Raw genomic sequence first — 21,676 nt, 5'->3', positions numbered from 1 at the left:
ATTACCAACTTCATGGACAATTAAAAGTACATGAATTTCATTAGTTGGGTTAATCCTTTTGGTTCATTTTAATTTTTGACAAAAAAGTACAGAATAAACCTTTTTTCACATTAATCAAGATTATCATGCATGATCAAATAAGCTAGAATCTTTGCCAAAAACTTCTGATTAAACCTTTTTATTGTGAAATCTCATGAATTGGGTGACATTACGAATTAGCCAAAAGCCACTTTTTTTCATGATTCAACAATATCATATTTGTGATTTTGAAGTTTCCTTATGCTGGTATTCTATATATTTCGATTGTTTGCAATGATATAATGGGCAAAGGGTTAACGGTAGTTTATTGTTTGGAAATGTTTGGAATTTGGTTTTTAGTCCAACAAAAATCATCCAAAATGAATACCCGACATAGGCCTACTAGTGCTCTACCTTCTTCGTCATTGGTAAGGATGGCGATGAGGATCTCCAGAACAAGGTGGTTCTCTTTCTTAAGTAGAGTATTCCATTACCAAAATGAATTAAGATCTGATCTTAGCTCGAATCCTTTCAATTCAAGCACTTGGATGCTGATGGAATTTATAGTTTTGGTGATTCAAATAAGTATCACAACATCTACTATAGCCATTTCCAAGGAGAAGCATGTTTGGCCAATGAGAATATGGATTGTTGGTTATAATATTGGATGTGTTCTTAGTCTGTTGCTACTCTACGGCCGCTACCGGCGCCATCTCAATCATGGAGATAGTTTTGGCCTTTCTGATGTGGAATAGCAGAGGGGCAGTGAAGAATCTAGGTATGCTAGCTTTACATACAATCGCCCCTTCAACTTCTATGATTCATTTATATTTTTCTCTTAAACAAAATCATTGGTTTCCATGCGTTGTACTAATAGTGACAACTCGTCTGTTGGGATCATTACAAAGATTTGTGAGTTAGTTATAAAACATCATGCAACTAGTTATTGAGGATAAGTCTTTGATTTTGTTCTTTGGGTAGAATTATTGAGGAATTATGCAAACAGCTTAGTAGTGATGAACCCTTAGTGATATGATAAAAGCCTCAAGTTATAACAAATAACTTCAAATCAATTCGATAATGGTTGGTGGTCACTATATTTTGTACTAGGCCACCTTAGAGTTTTAATCGTATTGGCAGCAATATTTAAATGATGAAAAACAAGATACAAACTCATGAATTGCCTACTTTTAATTTTTTTCACACACAAACAAGTTTCCATAAATTTAGTGGAAGTGTTACAGAGAGTTTTTGACAATTCAAGAGCTTTTTGAAGCCTTCTAATTGATTGCTACAATGGATACAGGATCTCACATCTAATGAACAAATGCCGAACTTCACTAGAATTGTTCTTTGCATTATGATTTGTGATAGGTAATGTTTGGGTATTTGACTCTCGATTTGGGTCCTTCCATCTAGCCCCAAAACTACATGTGCTATGCATCTCCCTGCTCGTTTGGAATGCAATTTGCTATTCATTTCTATTCCTACTATTTTTGCTGCTATGCTGTTGCATGCCAATGATTAGCAACCTTGTCGGATACAACATGAATGCGGGGTCAATTGATAGAGGAGCATCCGAGGAGGAAATTTCTCAGCTTCCCAGCATTCGACCTTGCAAATGATCATCCAGTAAGTCTCATTTCTTTCAACTTACACTTACAGATAAGCTAATATCTTTCATAGGACAGAACAAATTTAGTAGATTCTAAGTCAAAATAATATATTGGCGTGTTGAAGGTTGAAGTGCTGATGAGATTGTCGTGTTTTCTTTGTGTTTGTGGTGGGAATGACAAGAATGCTTCATTTGCATAACCAATTACTTGGACAGGGAAGAATTAAGGAGGTTTCCATGTTCCCATGTCTTCCACCTCAAGTGCATAGATCAATGGCTCCAAATTACGTCTTCTTGTCCTCTTTGTAAACAAGAACTAGGGAGGTAGTACACTATATATATATATATATATATATATATATATATATTAGGAAACACATTTTTTGTGGGGTAGTACATATGTTTTGAAGAGTTTCCATTGATTTGGAGTTGCTCACAAGATGGCCTTCACTTGTTGCTTTCACTTTTGTCATGTTAAGTTTATGTGGTGTCAATGATTTTGATCTGGAAGGCCTTAACAAACTCTTCCCATTGTGTTCCTTCTTCTACCTCAAGATACTTGGTATGGTGTTAAGGTCAGAAAAATGCATAAATGGATTATATTTATTTGTCATTTATGCTTTACAAAGGGATTGTATCAACATAGATGATGTGGACAGATATTGCCTGGTGTTCCATGGTACAAATAACGCCTCCTTCATCAGAAATCTCTTGGTTCCCTGATGGTCATTATTCTCATAAGGACTATGCAATATAATTTCTCTAAGCTGAGGGTATGTAAACTTCACCAATCCATATTGCTAATTTGCTTATGTTCTATATTTGTGATGACTTTGATACAATTGCTAGACATGAATTGCTTTAACTTAATTGCTTTAACCTGATTATTTTTATCTATATGCTGCACACTAGAGGCTGAGATGGGATGTGTTATCCTTTCTTTTGGTGATTAGATGAGTTACCCAATTAACTGCATTATAGGTGGTTATATTAAAAAATTAATGTATACATGCACCTATGCTTACACATTGTAGATAAAAGACATGAAAAAAAACCTAGTAGACAAGTTAATTGAAAACTCGAGATCTCACAACATTAGTTCAAAATTTGTTTCACTTAATATTTTCCTTTATGCATTTTACATTAAAAAAAAAACATGCTCGTGTTAATTTTATTTGCTTAAGAATCATATATATTTAATGCAATCATATATTTAATGTTGCTTCACTTAATGTAATCAGCTTGCCAGCTGCCTTTATTTAATGCAGCCATTATAGTATTAATAAAGTGAATGTACATTGTGAAAATGATGAATGTACATGGAAATAAAGAAAATGATGAATGTACATTTTGGTTGACTTTGAGAACTAAAAAAGAATGTATATGTTTGCAGCAATTAACATCAATGAAGAATGCATCAAGTTTTGAGAAGAAGAGTTGAAGAATGAAGTTTTGAGATTAAGGCAATTTTGAGATCATGACGAAGGCCAGCAGCTTCCAAGGGATGATCAAGGCTTGCTTAGGAAACTCTAGTTATCCTATATTGAAGAGAGGAGGATACCTATAAAACAATATTGATATATTGTGGGGTATTAAGTAGTACTTTAGACTAAACTATCATCAATTTCAATTTGAGCAATTTTCATTAATGTATGATGTTGGGGATGTTTAAACCATATATATATATATATATATATATATATATATATATATTTCAATGATGATTAATTCATGATATTGTATGCTTATTAGGAAATATAATTGATCAGATGGTTTAATGGATTAAACTAATGTTGAAAGCAGGCTGAATTGTATACAGAAAAAATATTTCAATTCATTCCGACAAGTTAAAGCTAAAATATTATAGATGAATTGATTCATTTCTGTCGATTATATCTCGGCGAAATTACTAAGTATCGACAATAATATTTAATGGGAAATATTTTTTTTCGGCTACACTATCTAGCGGCAATAGCTCCATTTCGGCTTTTTTTTTTCTAATTAGATATATATATGTATCTAAGGGCAATGCAAAAGAGCTTAATATTTAATTATGAAGGACCTTCGTGATTTACATATATAGTATTTCAATTAAGAACATTATATTTAAGGCCGACTAGATAATCAGTTTGCTTACCCATCTTAAGTTTTAAATTATGAACTACACTTTATATATATATATATATATATATATATATAGTTTCCTATTTAAACTTATAATGACTAACTTATAAGGTGGTTCTAAGAACCTGAATTTGATATCAATTAAAGTCATAGCTTATAATTGTAAATACAATATATATTCCTCCATCATAAGTAAGCTGTATCTTATTAATAAAATTTACAAATTAAGTAACGTCCTAATCTTAAAAAATTACATCTTTAATTTGATGATTGCATAATTTTTTTTTTTAATGTTGTACGATTATTTTGGGATATTGAGAGTACTTTGCCGTGTTCTTAATTAATTATGTTGTAGTCATTGATGTTCTTGTAGAAAAATGTATACGTTTGATTTGAACAACTGAGTTTTATGTGATAGAGTCTTTGGAGTTTATACTTCATGTATAGTTTAGATGTGATTTTAAATGATATGAACTAATTTCCTAACCCTCTGGATACGGGGTGTTACAGATTATACTTAAATTTTATGGCAAATTCTTTTGGAAGGCTTCCGCAGCAAAGCTTGAGTCGTAGATGACAAGTTTCAAGACAAAATGCTATGAATTTTTGTTGACTTTCTAGTAGCGGCCAAGAACTCAATGAACATGTATTCTTGAAGGAAATGTGAGAGATATAGCGGAAAATATAAAATTGGTTCCGATGGCTTAGAGTGTCCATCCAATCCGAGATGGACGTTGATCCGTCTACGTTGATTTGAGATGGCTTAGAGTGTTTCCCACACGACCGTCTGTCTTTGTTCTACTTCCCTCTATTTTATTTCTCTTCAGTCTTCATACACGGGATCTGGCCGAGTTATCTCAAAATATATGTGAGAGGTGGTCGCTCGACTCTTTAAAATAATAAAATTCATTCAATAACGCTATAGAAGATGCGAAACTTAACTTTCATTGATACGAAGATGTCCTATATATGAGGATTGTATAGGGCTTTGCAGTTACAGATTCAAATATATAACGTTATCAAAATATTCAAAAGTTGAAGTTATAAAATATAATTAAGTATAGTATAAATTGATCTACACCAATTAAAACATCTATCCATGATCACCCAAAGGCTTGCAAAGAAATTTTATATGCAATCAGAGAAGAACATCTATCTACTGGCTGGAGAGCAACAAAGATTTATTTATGATAAATTTTATTTATCATCTTTTTTATTATAATCATTACAAGAAATATAGGTGCTAAACGCATTTCCTCCGCCATAGATGAGGACAATTAATAAAATTTAGATTCCGTTATATTTAAAATGAATAAATAAATAAACAATAAAAAAAAACAAAACGCAACACCCCGCGCGTGTCTTCCTCCCAAAACCAAAATCCCCCCAAAACCCTTATTTCCTTCACCTTCTCCTTCCTCCCAAAATCCCCCCGCGTCCCACCCCGAAAAACTTAAAAGCTCCACTTTCTATCTCTCCCCCATCCTCGTCTCACTGAATCTCCCTCTCCGTGGTTAGGCCGCCGCTCTACACGCTGTGCAGCTCCTCCGTTACTCACGAAACCCTGGTAAGCCTCTAAATCCTCTTCTATCTGTCTCAGTCTCTATCTGTGTATTCGGTTCCGACTCTCCATCTCAATAACTATCTCTTCGTACTAAGCCAATCACCATGACTAGTGGAGGCCGCCGCAACCTGTCCAGCCACGTTGCCTCGCTCTGTCGAATCCTCGTTGCAGTGCCACCTCGCCCACGAAAATCCATCCCACCACTCCTAATTGGGTAAGATACTCTCTTGCTTTACCCATGGAACCTAATGTTGTCCATGATTGTGTCTTTTCTGTCGTCCATCATTTTGAATGCATAAATCTTCAAGATTCCATGATACTCTCTACTCATGCTAGAGTAGAGCGTACAATGCTATATATATATATATATATATATATATATATTCTTTGCTATGATGCCGTCTGCATTCCATTCAGTTGCAATAGAAGAAGTGGTCTTGAATCCAGCTCATTACCGGATTTCCATTTCAGAATTAATAAAGACACGTACATTGACCAATTGCCCAACCAGACTCCATTTTTATTGGTTAAACCTCGCTTGAAAAATAGAAAAGATAAAGTCTCAAAACCAAATTTCTAAAAGAAAAGGAGAACCATTAAGGAAAAAGTACAACAAAATAAATAATAATCTAAGAAATTAGTGCCTAATAGATCAAAGACTTACACGATCTATAGAAAACAGAGTAGTCATATGTTTAGAAAGTTGAAAAAGAGAAAAAAAAAAAACTTACCGTGTGTCCCATTGCACCCTTTGGCTTAGCTATCATTGATATTAAGTGCAAAAGTTTTTAAATAAAAATATAATATTTGTAAGTTTATATAAATAAAATATAGTCATATAAAATATATTTAAATAAGCAAATTTAAAAAATAAAAGCTGGGGAATCAACATGGTATAAAGTGGGCAAAACAATTTGCAAAACAACATGATATTTACAAATATCATGCGGAAGCATTATATTTGAGACATACTCTAGATATACAGATTCAACCACGAGATTAATTTGTAATCCATGCAAGTATTAATTCAAGATATAGCTCTAGCTAGCTAGCTAGGTTGAAAACAGCTAATTAATTGGTTTTACAATTCTCACGTACAGAAATGCATGGTAATTAAGTTATCATCTTGTTTCTTTTCTTTGACTGGAACAAGGGATATTGTTGGCGCTGAGATCAGAAATATCTGATTATGATTTTCATGACTAACTGATCATAATTAATATCTGCTCAAGATCATTAGGTTTTTATATGTTAAACAAGACCCATGCGTGATGCATGAGCTTCCATGAATGTTGAAGCCAAAAACTCATGAAGGGTTTCAGTGAATTACACACACACAAACACAGACATATATAGGAAATATATAGGTCATGTGTATAAAGCATGAGCTGATGATCACTAGATTATGCATGTTTATTGAGTATATATGAACTAGCTAGCTTGTCATGGTTATCCAAATTAATTGGATACTTCTATATATATATATATATATATATATATATATATAATCTGTAATTTTACTGGGTATGAGAGGCCGGGCATGATCATTTGCATAAAGAATGATCTAATTAGATTACATTAAATCTAATTAGATTACAACTTGAATACAATTCTAGTACCCCGGCCGTTAGCAGTGTGCAATTTACTTCAAGAATTGGTGATCTTCCATTGAATGGATGTGTAATTTGCTTGAGAATTATTTAGTTTGTTATCTTTTGCCAATTTAGCCAAGTTTGTGATGACAGCACACTAGGAGGCATTACTTTCTAAATGTCCTGGTTAATTTGGACCATTCCCTTAAACAAATAGTAGCATGATGATGAACTAATTGTAATATTCTAAACTAAAGTATAATCATATATAAATAATTGTATCATTTTAGTGTGATTGCAGGAATAATATTGGTTGTTCAGTTTTTTTGGCAAGCACACCATTTAGAAGTTTGTTTATATAGCATGCTTCATCAATGCCAATAACTGGAAGAGGTAGAGGTCAATCACGCGGTGTGAGCTACGGTCGGGGGAGATCTCAGAACAATGATGAAGTTCGGAATAAAGTACCCATTGCTGCGATGGATCTTAGAGATGACTCATCCTCAAGCTCATATGACTTAATCGATCCACGTAATGTCGTCCCAAGCACAGAACCGAATGACATACCAGCAGTTGATTCGTCACTAAGCACAAACCCGTCTGGTATTAATGCTAATTTATATTTATATTGTTTTACATTTTGGATATTGTTTTACATTATATGTTTGACATGTTGATTAGTTTAATTATTGAACTATGATGACATTTTCACTCTTGGAAACAACCTAGTACCACTTCGCCAGAAGCGTGGGCGAGGAGCTGCAAAGAGCACAGAGTTTGAAAAGGTGCGAAAGTATGGAAATATATCCTTGAGGATAAAGGACGGTGAAACTGAACTTTGTTGTGAAAATGCTACCTTGTTTACTACAAGGGTTACCTGGTTGGTCAAGCACCATGTGGACTTGAGTCATACTAGCTGGCACGATGTACCAGCTAATGAGAAGGAAGAATTAATTACACGCATTCAGGTAAAAGTAGGAGAATGCAATACATGTTCAAATAGAGTAGATGAAAGCCTAACATTGGTAATGTAAAACTCGGGGCTGAGAGATTATAATTAATACTCTTAATGTTTGTTTGTAGGCTGACTTCATCCTCGACTGGACCAAGAAGAACCATCGTGATACAGTTACGAAGACACTACGCAAGCGGTTTAATCATATTCGCTATGATTTACATAGAACCTACAAGCAATATGAGAGCAATGAAGAAGCACTTGCAAATGTTCTACCGTCGGTGACACCAGCCACTTGGGTAAAGTTATGTGCTCGATATTCAAGCGATGACTTTAAGGTAAGTTGGCAGTCGTATACTTAATTAACATGCTGTGGAATTTTTTGGTAAAATAGTCACCTGTATTAAATGTTAGTTAGAATGGTTAGTTTTTGTTAAAATAGTCAACTATATCCACTTATGTTTTTAGTCATATAATCCTCTTGACACCTCTACATTCAATGGATGTATATCATGTCCTATGTGATTGCAGCGGATGTCTGAACGAAATAAAAGTAATAGGGAGAAGCAACAAAACAATCACATGGCTGGACGAAGGTCATTTGTGCGGCTAATGGAGATGAGGGTAAGTCTCCATTTTGGTTGCAAGATGCACACCGACTATATGTAACATTATTATTTCTTTGTGCTGCGTGATATGTTAGGCTTCTTTAAAGTTGTGTATTTCCTTTGAGTTCTCTATATATCAATGACTAATATAATTACTTGCACATTTAGTTATGAAAAAACAGAAAAAACACTCAACAATCGTTATTGTTTGTACTTTGTAAGTCTAATCCCAACAATTAATTTGATAGCTTGAATGAGAGTTTTATCTTGCAGATTTGAGTTCCATTATGAATGCTAGCTATTTGTACTCTTTTAATTTGTACTCCATAATGGTGTTCAAATATTCAATCTAAGTTAGTGTGCAATTTATTTTATTTGTAGTCTGGGAATGAGGAGAATTTGGTTGATTTCTTTAAAGAAGTCAGGTGGTCAAAGAAGAATGACAAATTTGTGACTCCCATGATGGAAGAGAAATATGTGAGTATTAATTAAGTAAAATCCCATGATGTTCGAGATAAACTGATGTCTATATTTTTAGTGCTAAGTACATATTACGAGCAATTAACTTGTGTGATGTTTTCCAATGGTTGATAGAATGAGATGGCAGCAAAGATGGCAGAGCTGGAACCTGAGAAGCGAACTAAGGAGGCTGCAGCAACAATATTTAAGGAAGTTTTGGGCCATAGGCCAGGGTATGTACGAGGTCTTGGCGAGATGGTTATTCCCGAGTCATCTAGACAATCAACTAATGCTCGAATAGTAGAATTAACTGAACGTGTAGAAAGAAGTGAGAAAGAAACTGCACATTATAAGGCTTTACATGATGACTTATAAGCGAATGTCATGTTATTAATAGAGAAACAAGACAAGTACGACAAGTTTTTGGAGAGATATGAGTTAGAGAGGCAGACCCAGGGAGAGTCTCATAAAGAGACTTAGGGACCTGCATAGCTAGTTACTAAATTTGAGGGTAACAATTTTTTGTCAATTTTGATAAGGAGATGAAAGTTAAAATAATATAACAACAAAATATCTCCCATATCTCCAGAACCTCCTCTTTTGTACATCAGTTACTGGTGTGGGGTAGGTAGTATATTTTTTGGTTGAGGATATTTTGTAGCTTTTGTCTGGAGATGTACGTTGCTTTTGCCACCAACATGCACATTGGAAGTTCTTGGTCATCAATGTACAATGAAATTGCTACAGTAAGGTAAGTTATCAGTACATACGTAGGCTTTTAATAATATTATTAGTACCTGACTGACATGCAAATTTTCATTTATTCTTGTTCTGACATTGTTGCTTTTTATGTATCTTTCAACATCTATATGACTAAGAATAAATAACTTATTTCATCATTATTCTGAAATTTTTTTCTGTTTGGTCAATGAAGTTGCTGAATGCGAGATATCATAGAAGAAATCATCTTGGGTGAGTGCAGCGGACTTGGTATTTATTAGTTCCAATAAACTCAAATTATGTACTTCTCATATAAAAAATCATAAGTGCATATGGTTTTTCACCTATATAATTTGTTCTTTTTGGTGCGTACTTTGTTTGGCAGCATCATTTTGCCAAGTGTTGGATTTTTCTCACATTGGGTACTGTGATTTTGGAAGCTACTTTTATACCAGACTAAAGAGCTAGCGTACGTAGAGACTTTCTGAAATGGACTCGTTAGTCTTCTGAATCATGTAAAAGGTAGCCCCAATTTCAGGTGAGACCCTTGTATTAATTGTCAGAGAGTTTCTACGTGTTCTATATATGTACATAATATATACATAGTTGGTTATTTTATTTAGAGATGCAAAGGAAAAAGAAGAGATGCTATCTTTTATTAATTGAATGCCTTGTAACTTGGGCCTTGAATATTATGTTTTTGCAGAAATATTGCATTTCTTTACAGTTGTTTCGAAGCACTTGAAGTCAAATCGGTGAACCAAATTCATCTCTTCCCATACTTGTTGGAATATGGTGATTAGAAAGAAAAACACTTGCAATGAAGAAGCTGGTGCATTCATGAAGGCAACTTGCTGTTAGACATTTATAGTTTGAACGAAAAATACTTGTAAATTTATATTCCATTGTGATATGTTGGATGGTATTACGTAAAACGTACACTTAAATCTTGGTGAATTTTAAATATGTACGTCAAGGTTATTTAAATGATGTTGACATATAATTTATATGTGCAATTAGATATAAATTTATCCAAATTTAGTATTTATAATTTATTAGCAAGCAATTATCTGTTATGAAATTACAAATATCAGGAAAAATAACAGGACGACAAAATACAAGCAAATAGAATTGGTTTTTTTTTTTTTTAAAAAAAAAAATACCATTTCCGGCGAACGTAACTCGCCGAAAATAAATGCAGCGAGTAAGGAGGAGACATTATGTCCAATTATTTGCGACGACTATATCATCGCCGCAATAATCGTCTAGTGTTTCTGGCAAATGTCAATTATCGCCAATAATAGAACGTTTGCGGCGAAGTTAAATTCGCAGCAAAGATTATATTTCCGACGATTTTTAGTCGCTGGAATAGACTTGAGCAACTATGCTAAAGATTTTTACTGGCGAATATAAGATATTTCCGGCGATATATACTCGCCGGAAATGTAAAGCATTTCTGTTCGTTCTCGAACTCGGCACAAAACGTCTTACTTGGCTGGTTAAAAGCGGCGATATTTGGGCAAGCTTATTTAGCCGGAATTACTTTTTTCCGGCGATAGTTTCCTCTATTTGCGGCGAAAGGTTTCGCCGAAAATAGGTTTATTTCTTGTAGTGGATGAAGGCTATAGGTTCAAGAATACCAAAGTTAAAAGACTATGGTTTCTTGCGTTTCTCTCTACACAAGAATTATCCAAAAATTCCAATATAAATATATATCTCTTTGTAAATTAACTAGTTTGGGTACTGAGAATACTTTACTACTATTTATTATTTTATTATTACTTTAATTTTTACCTACTATATATTCACTAGTATTTAATATTCTATAATTACTTTTTCATTACTTTTTTACTATTATTCATAAAATACCTTAGAATACCTTACTACACAAACGTAATCTAAGGCTCCATTGATTCAATTTAAATATAAGCAATTGGTGTTGCTCGATAGATCATGGGTTGGATAGAAACCTCATCAATTTTTCAACAATGATAATATGATATTCTCATTTACCTTAAAAAAAGAAAAAAAAAGGAAAGAAAAAGAAAACAGACATTTGTTTGTTCTCTTAATTAGAAAGTGAATCGCTTGATGTACAAAGACTCACTAATTATCAGCCACGACAAGGAAGCTATACAATCAAATTCGGCCACGCTCATGGGGTCGATTATAAATACAAGAATAACGAGTCAATTGAAAGAAATCCCAAAGAACCAAGTGGCTGTATGCATATTGGGAACATATTCCATAAAGAAAATGATTTTTACACAATATTTTACACAATTATATTTTAAATAAGGAGTATTTTTGTAAAACATCTTATAAAATTAATATTATTTTACAAAAATATTCTCATTTTATAATATTATTGTGTAATATGTTGTACAATATATTGTCATGTGTATATCATTACTCATTTCATAATACATGAGTACAGATCATCGTAAGTTCTCCATGCATTGTATTCTAGCGAGAGTGATTCAAATGCTTCCCCCTATGATTGTCAATACCAGCTTGGGAATTCCTGGGAAGAACATTTGATGTGGGAAGCCTTTCCAAGCTGGTTAGAATATCAATCATGGGAGGTCTATTCTTGGGATCTGTATGAAGACATTGCAAAGCAAGTGCAGCGGCAGCTTGGGCTCCTTTCTTGGAGTATTGACCCCCTAACCTTGTATCCATAATCCTCAAAACTCGTCTGCTGTCACTCAAAAATGGTTTCGCCCAATCCACCAGGGTTTCATCCACAAACCCAGCTCTATCATCATTCATTGCCCGTTTTCCTGATAGTAACTCTAATAATAGGACTCCGTAGCTGTATACATCACTCTTTGGTGTTAAGTGACCTGTGTTATTATAGGAATATGATTGAAAAGTTAAAGATAGACCAGCTAAAGATATGACAGGGAGTTACGGCATCATGTCTACCTGTTGCTACATATTCTGGGGCAGCATATCCCTGAGTTCCCACAACTCTGGTCGAAACATGTGTATTATCTCCAGTAGGTCCATCCCTTGCTAAGCCAAAATCTGAAAGCTTTGCATTGAAATCCTACAAAATACTCAACAGTACTACTCAGTCAGGCATGACAAGAACCAACCCACACAGTGCACACACACACACACATATTATAGCATTTCATCGATCGTACCGAGTCGAGTAGAATATTAGAAGCCTTCAAGTCGCGGTAGATTACATTGGCATCTAAACTATGCAAGAAGGTTAATCCTCGTGCAACACCAATTGCAATTTTCATCCGCGTAGGCCAAGAAATCGGTTGAACACCTTCTGCGGAACAAGAAGACAATGGCTATATATTTTTAATCAAGAATGAATTATCTTATTTAGTTCGGAATTATTAAGATCCAGACATGATGAATAGCAGAAATCAAGAAATGCCATGGAAGCTAATTGTCAGGAAAGCATTTCCAAATGCTAATTGTCTTTGTTTCCTGGAAACATCAAAAACTAGTGTTGTCTATAGTACTTTTCTACTTTCTGTCGAAGGAAACTTGAAACGGCATGTCACCTGAAGTTCTTTCCGCTTCAACAAATTAAATCATAAAAAAAAAAAAAAAAAAAAAAACAGATATAGTGCCTTTGGTTCTCTTAGATTAGTAGTTTTTCATAGATTGATGTATTATGTTGTTGGGTTTGTCAATGATTTGTTGCTTGTCCTTATTCTCCAGCACTGATTCCTCTTTTCACTAAGAACTGAGCAAATTGTTAATAGAAATTTGTTAAATGCATAGGATGTAAACAGGCATGGTCGATTGAAAATTGGAAAGACTAGTATTGTATGAATGCATATCTTTCGGATATTGATTATAATAAATTAGTAATGCTTGATATAGTCATAGAGTATGCAAGCGTCATACACTCTATTTGAAAAAGAGTAGGGTCGACCAAAAAAATATTTTCTTTTTATGTGAATCTCATATATATGTATCAATTTTTTTCAATGCATGGGAGTAAGCAGCGTTTACACATTCTATGACTGTATCTAACATTTGTTTTTAAATTAAAACAGAGAGTAAGATAAAGTATTGAAAAAAGTGAATGAAATATATTTCAAGATTTTTAAAACTGAAGTTATTTAATATTAATTGACATAGTTTTTCAAATTATTTCAAACTATCATACATTAATTGTCTAAAATTTCTGGCACAAAGAGTCTAAAATGCAAAAACATTCTTGTAATCTTTAGAAAAAAGCAATTTTTATACATAAAAAAAAGTATACTTTAAGTGGTGGGAATACAAAAGAGTTTAAAGCATAATAGCTCAGAGGTGAGGTAACCAAAGGGGTAAATCACAAAGAGTCAAAAACTAAAATAATATGAATAGTCTTTTTTCTCTATTGGAAAAGTAATGATCAAAATTCTAAAAGAGTTAAAGTGGTGGGAAAATCAAATAGACAATAACAAGGTGGTCCCAAGGATAAGATGAAAAGATATATATATATATATATATATATATATCTATATATATATTTATATATATTTTATTGAGTTAGGAATCATGAATGATAGAAACTTTTTTGTCTTCATATTTTTATTTTTTAAATCTTAATGTCAAAAATTGAGTGGATTGGTGGTGATAAAGACAATATAATAAAATATTTTTTTTAACATGTAAAAGGTTGGGATAGATCAATAAATTAAAATAAAATTACAAGATGATTCAATTAAATATAAAAAAAATGTTTTGAAAGTTTTATAAATAATAGATTCACATAATAATGATAGACTTACAACCTATTCATAATTTATAGATAACTTTAAATATAATAATATTTTTTATTGAATTTAAATCCATCAAATTAAAAATAAAAGTTAAAATAATATTAATTTATTACATAATTATAAACAAGTTGTTATACAATGTTAACTCTAAAATAAAAAATAATAATGTTCCTATTTCAAAAATTTATATATGGTACAGATCATGATGTCAACGTGGGTTTCTTACACGTTGAACGTCTAATCATGATGTAGGTGCAAATTGGAAAGAGTCAAGAGATTCCCTTTATAATAAATTGGCTGCATCTAACTGCTCCTGATTTTCTTGCTTTCTTGTTTATTTTTATTTTTTTAATTTTTCTCTCTCCCAAAGTCTTGATGTAACTTTCATTAATTCTTCTGCTCACGAAATTTAAAACAAAGAAAGGAAAGAAAAGAAATCAAAACTTGTTTCTTTCTTCGTAACCATGGGCTACCAACCTCACAAGTGACACTGTTTCAACAGCTAGCTAGCGTACACTAACCTGTATCGTACACCCTTTAGAGTAATACTTAATTTATTTTTACAATTCATTACAATTTATCGTTATAATTTTTTTAAATTTTTATATAAAATAAAATAAAATAAAAAATTTAATTTTTTTAAAATCTAAAATAAAAAAAAATTAAAAAAATTATAATAATATTTTATTTAATTTTTAACTTTTATCTCAACTCATCTTATCTTATCTCATCTAATCTATAAAAACAAACGAGACCTAATACTACTTATAAGTCTCAAATGGATAAATTATATATAAATTATTTTGTAAAAGAATGAGTCATATTAATAAAAAATAATTTTTTATAATTTTTTTTAAACAAAATATCTTATTTATAAAAAATTTTAGGAGACTTGTTTTACAAATCATTTTTCTTTGGAAATAACAGTAAAACAGGCACTTTTCTCTATATCTACAGTCTTTTAAGCATCTTGTGCCGCGACACGTTATATATACAAATATTTCACGTGTTCCTAATGATCGAAAGGAGAAATCAATAAAAAGGAAAAACATCAATAATCACATGAGAACACACGAGCTTGGACATTTTAAAGTTGAGTCATTAATAATTGAATAATTTTAAGTACAATTATAAAATATATAAATGTCACGTAATCGTTTTGAAAAAAAAATAAAATTTATTATTTTTATTTTTAATTAAAATAAATTTATTTTTATTATAAAAAAAATAATTACGAATATTCATTTTTGACTGCGGTTGCGCAATACAGAATTCCAAATATCTTCTCAAAAAAATAATTACTATCTCGTAATTTTTGCCTAGGGAACTACCCCAAAATTAGTCAAAACCTACCTACGAGGCGTCGCCGTGAATATGCCACCATATATATATATATATATAGGGTCTTCACAGAGAATAAGACACGAGGGATTTCATCACCAAATTCATCCAGCGCCATTCCTCATTGATAATGAATGTATATGAAGTTCCTTAAACTAATTGGAAAGCAATCTACACTATTGATCGAGTACCTTGCCAATACAAGCAGAAAAATAATAGTTGTAATCGTAAATGTATAACATCATATAATTATTTAAAAAATAATAATTAAATACGAGACTCTCATAAAAAAATAATATTTTTTTAATAATAGATCTTATTTTTTTTTTAAATAATTGTACAATACTTATACATTTTACGACTACATGTAATATTACTCAGGCAAGAAAATGCAGCATTTAAATATATTATTAAGGAATTATAAATAAATAAATAAACGAGAACAGGGTGAATAAACTTTAGATTGACGAGGATGTATGTACTTACTTCTGAATAAATGATTCTCCAAGCTTCCTTTAGGCATAAATTCGTATACGAGGAGTTTTTTCTCAGACTCTGAGCAGTAACCAATGAGTTTCACAAGATTTTCATGGTGATGCTGTTCTAGATAATTCACTTCTGCCTGCCAATTTGAGAGATTCAAAACAGACCAAATTCAGAGTTGAAGATTTGCTAAGGGCGCCCCAAATTAAGCAGAAGAAAAACATGAGCTTAATTTTAGAGTCAAAACGTTGCAGTAGTAGTACTACATACAAGCCATTCCTTGTGGCCTTGAAAGCTCTCTGCCTTGAGTCTCTTTATTGCCACTACCATCCCAGTTCCTGGTTTTGTGGGAGCCAAAGTGTTCTCATCAATCCATCCTTTGAATACGCACCCGAACCCTCCTTCTCCAAGTAAACTTTCTGGGGGGAAATTCTTGGTTGCATTCTTCAGATCAATGAAGCTAAAGGACTTGAGTTTGTTGCTGATAGATGCATCGGCCTTGCAGTTTATACAAGATTTTGTTTTCGAATTTCCCAAAGGTACTGTTTTCTCATAGCTTGAAGCGGTGGAATCCTGAAGTTTTGCCTTGGAATGACGCTCTGTAGTAGTACTTCCTGAAAATAAAAGAGAGCTAGAGGGTAATGAAAAAACCCAGAAAAAGTTTGAAATATTCAGATTGCTAGGCAGCAACTCAAATATGTATGGAATAATAGTAAAAACCATAATCGCATCATTGTAATTCTGAAGCTCATATCCTCAAGAAGTCTTTCAGAACTCAACCAAATTGGAAGAGATAAAACTATAAAGATTACAGAATCAAAAAAGAGGGAAGAAATGAGCGAAGAGAAACGAATGAAGTAGTACTCACCAGAAAAATTCGAAGAAGCATGAGCACACTTGGCAGATTGTCCGAAGCAGTTTCCCATTATTGATTGCATGAGAGGCAGCAGTCCTCAAGCCCCATGGAAAAATGAAGTAATGAATATATATATATATATATATATATATATATATATATATATATATATGCAAATATATCGAATGCATGCAGTCCATTTCAAATAGAGAAAATGTCGAAAATGGCAGCTGCATCCGCAGTTGGTTGGTCAAACGGACTCGAAAGTAGGGCATCCTTCAGGCAATTGAATGAATAAAAATAAGGTTTTTCAATCCAATGGCTAACTATGGTGGGATGGTGGTCCAGATCGCCATAAATAAATAAATATATGTTCAAAACTTTGACTGGGAGCCAGAGTATTACTATACAGCACGTTGTGGAGAGTTCCGACTCCCAAGTCTTGGTGGCAGTGCGGTCAAGGGAGGGGATTCAGCAGAGAAAAAATCTACACAATTTTTTATTATTCACGTAGCTTTTACATACTATATTTTTTTTTAATTTTTATTATTTTTTTATTAAATATTTCATATATAAATAATGAATAGAAAAATTAAATTATTTTAAAATAAATAAATTAAAAAATATTAAAAAATTCTAAAAAATATAATATATAATAATTAAAAAAATTGTGTAGCATTTCTCATCAGCGAAATGGAGCTTTCAAATGGGAACAGCACTGAAAGTCAGAATTGAGGAAAAAATAAAATTGACTGAATGGCCGCCGATTAATGTAGCTATTGGATAGATGGAGACATCACGCAGCCCGGCGGAAGAGTACTGGTCTTACGTCTGCATGGATGTTGACTTTTGTACGTAGTTCGATGCTGATTAGGGTATTTTATATATATATATATATATATAATATGTTGTACAATAATATTATAAAATAAAAATATTTTTATAAAATGATAGTTATTTTTATAAAAAGATAAAATTAGATAGTGAGATGAGATGAGATGAAAGTTGAATAAAATATTATTAGAATATAATTTTTTAATATAAATTTTATTTTAAGATTTGAAAAAATCGAATTGTTTATTATATTTTGTTTGAAAATTTAAAAAAATTATAGTGATTAGATTAAATGATATGAGATCAAGTGAGAGTGTTTTTGAATCTAAACATCCCCTAAAAAGAGATCAAAGAGGTACTTGTGGGCCTGTGGGCCTTTTATTTTTTACTTTTTTTTTTATTTTTCGTTACAATTTTTCAAGTTTCTTAGTTTCTGTCTGATTCTTAATTCTTGTAATTGTTTTGAAAAAAATGAATAAAATATGAGATCTACATGAATAGTGGACCACACTCTTTTTCAAAATAATTATACGACGTTTATGTACTTCACGGTTGTATGTAAAATTACTCATAAAAATTATTGCGAAATTATTTCGGAACTCTTTTCTCTTAAAAACTAGTTTGAAATGTGGAAGCACTTGTCACTAGAGAGTCAAAGACCAGCATATCACCAGTCACTTTTTTTTTCAAGCAAGCATGATCATCATATATATATATATAATAAGGAAAAAAAGGTACTTATACAGTCTGGCTTAAGAAAAAGACATAGTACTAGGTAGATTCTTTTCACTTTAAAATTTCAACACACATTGAAATAGTTTAATAAGGGGTATGCAGTCAAACACATTGTTTGTTGCAGTCTATTATGCCAAGTTATGTGCCCATCGATTCTTGTGTCGATGGGTTTTCTGAGTAGACCATCTCTTGAAAGACTTTAGTAGTGAGAAGATGCCTGAGAGAATATTGTATGTGGACAAATGAGGAGATGAAGAGGGATTGGTAATGATTCAAAAGATCAAGAGCCACAAAATGTGGAAGCAGAAAAAGAAGCAACATGTGTTCTATTTTTCATCTCCACACATCATACTTCTTTTTTCTCTGACCAAATGTGTGGCATATGGATGATAAATAGAAGAATTCAATTAGTTTAAGAATAAAAAAAAATGTGGTGTGCGGTGTATAGGGATGATGAGTAATAGAGCTCAAAGTTGGTGGCGGCATACTCACAAAGTTTATTCTTCTCTCATGTTACTATATGTTAAGAAAGAAATGAAATGAAAAGGAAAACAAAAGAAAAGAAAATGTATGTTCTCTGTAAGAACATGTGTATCTTAATTCTCTGAAAAATGTTAAAAAATCTGGATGACCAAGCAAATACTTTCTCTGCATCTCATGCATTCACTTCATGTTTATTATCTATCATGTCTATGTTATCCCTATGTATATTGGTTGTTAACCTATTGAGATTTCAAGGAATCTCACTCTATTAGTTTCAACTACCATTCCATTTGGGATGGTAGAAGCTGTAGCAGGACCATATCATGATGATGAATGCGAACCCTTAACTGAAAATGATTGAAGCAGAATTAGTTCCCAATCGCCAGCGGAAGTTGATTGTGATGTTTTTGGAGATGGGCCCAGCCATTTAGTGCATCAGAGAGATGGTCCCGACCGCCCCATACTATGGACAATTAATGAAGTGTTAATGATGGTTGTTTTTATATAATATTATGTTTTCAGTTATTCTGCTACAAAAATTTTATAACTCACAATTTCACTGTGATTATTACATATTGCTAAACATATTATAAGTTGTATTACATATTATCTATCATGAACGAGGATATGTGACTGTGCGTTACATGTCCTAATACTTCAAGTCTTCATAACATCACAAACGGAGATTGGGGGTGTTAAATTAGTCAAAATAAGGATCTTACAGTTCTTATGTACAAATAAGCATGCATGTGTTGTTGTCATGTGTTTGAACATAAGTTGATGGTATGTGTGTCATTTAAAAATTAGCATAAGTTCATTTTCTGTTTTTTAACTTATACACGGTTGTGTAAACTGTATCTAGAAGTGATATGACGGTTATGATTAGGAGGTTTTATGATATGAGGTCATAATGCATTTTGCTTGCCATTGAGCTTATATTTCTGTGACTGGTTTATGATGTTTTATTACTTGCTCTAAATACACTAGAGATACTTTACCACCTTGCAATATCATGGAACATTGTGATAGTTATGTATTATTACATGTAATCATTGTCATACACTATAATCGATTAATTTTATTCGTGTGATATCTCGATTTAAAGCTAGGACTTTGAGGTCATGTTTGGGCCCAAGTAATTATAAAATTAGTGGACCTTTAGGCCCATGACAAATTAGAACTTACTTATTAAAAGCTTTTTAAGAGTGTTCCTTACACTTTGGAATGGATAGCCGCCCAAGTCCTTTTATAGCAATGTGATTTTTGATTTTAAGTATAAGGATTAGCATCCAGGTGTAGAAGTCTTTTAGGGTTTTAGGAAGCTTTTATGAGGGAGATGAAGGGTTCTCGATTTTGGGTAAGACCACGCCATTTGGCGTCCATATACAATATTCCTGAGTTTCAAGAAAACAATCAATGAGAAAGAAGAAGGATGATGATTCAGTTATGCCACTTGGCACACATGCAACCTATCCTTTAGAACTCTAATGGACTAATGATGAGGCTGAGTGAAGGAGATCCATGGGTGCACCTAGGGAGCCAATCGAATCTAGGTTTGGTCAACAAAATAAATGATGTCAGAAGAAGTTGGGGCAAGATTGAGTGGGAGAGGAAGGGACACACAGAAGGCACATGCCACCCACACGGCTACCACCTTCGATGCCATCACTTGGCAACCATGCACTAGTGGTTCAATGGTCACTTAGATTCCCAAAATAGACAATGATGAGGGAGATAGAGAGGGATTTTTGGTTGTGGCAATGGGATGCCACTTGGCATTCATGCAATGGAATCCCTTAGAGTTTCGAGGAAGCCAATGATGAGGAAGAGGGAGAGGTTTTGGTTTTGGTAAGAACATGTCACTTGGCGCCCATGCATACATGAGATCCTTAGATTTCCAAGAGAGAGAAATGATGAAGGAAGAAGAGTGGTACTTGGCCATGACACTTGGTGCTCATGGAAGGATGACTTGTGAGATCAAGAGAGGAAATGATAAGGCTTCAGCTAAGCCCTTTGGCAACCATGTATGAGATAGAGTGTGAGGCTTTTGGACTTCTGAAATAGAGCAATGATGGGAGAGAGAAAAGCATGGAAAATCAAAAGGATATTTAAACCATAGCTATTAATGGCCAGCGGGTTACACCCTAGGGGAGAAACCGAAAGGTCACTTTGTTTCCATTAGATTTTTCCTCACACTTTCTCCTTTTCCCTTCTCACAACCCAACCCTAAGAAAACCGTAGTTGCTTCTTCTTCAATCTAATCACTAAACCACTACTAACTTGCATGAAGTTGTGAGTTTTAGAAGCCAAGCATTCAAGGGACTAACTAGGTAAAGCAAACTTCACTCTCCAAGGCTCTTTTCTAGTTTCATGAAATATGGATTTTTCCATCCAAAGTTTTCAAATATAGAGTCCTAAAGGTGTTGAGTCTTTCTTTGTCTTTAAAATCAAATGTGAAAATGAAAGAAAATGTACGAGATATGAGGTATAAATCAGTTGGGTTCGATTATTTTGCATATACCACTTGTTTAACAACTTTCTAAT

General features: G+C 32.8%; 1 protein-coding gene and 1 pseudogene across 1 annotated transcript; one reads left to right on the top strand and one right to left on the bottom strand.

The window, feature by feature from the left end:
- Positions 1–398: 398 nt before the first annotated feature.
- On the top strand, positions 399–1,961 carry LOC108982551 (annotated as a pseudogene).
- A 10,064-nt stretch (positions 1,962–12,025) lies between these two features.
- Positions 12,026–17,176, bottom strand: LOC108991080 (probable serine/threonine-protein kinase PBL18). The gene is made up of 6 exons (XM_018965225.2): positions 17,093–17,176; positions 16,495–16,838; positions 16,228–16,363; positions 12,808–12,944; positions 12,584–12,707; positions 12,026–12,501 (listed from the first exon to the last, which is right to left on the bottom strand). The coding sequence occupies exons 1-6, from the start codon at positions 17,160–17,162 to the stop codon at positions 12,122–12,124; spliced, it is 1,191 nt and encodes a 396-aa protein (XP_018820770.1). The 5' UTR covers positions 17,163–17,176; the 3' UTR covers positions 12,026–12,121.
- Between the last annotated feature and the right edge of the window lie 4,500 nt (positions 17,177–21,676).

The sequence above is a fragment of the Juglans regia genome, chromosome 5, assembly GCF_001411555.2.
Source record: "Juglans regia cultivar Chandler chromosome 5, Walnut 2.0, whole genome shotgun sequence".
In the NCBI taxonomy this organism is placed as follows: Eukaryota; Viridiplantae; Streptophyta; class Magnoliopsida; order Fagales; family Juglandaceae; genus Juglans; species Juglans regia.
The sequence above is the reverse complement of the archived record's forward strand: the minus strand, read 5'-3'. Positions and strand labels throughout refer to the sequence as shown.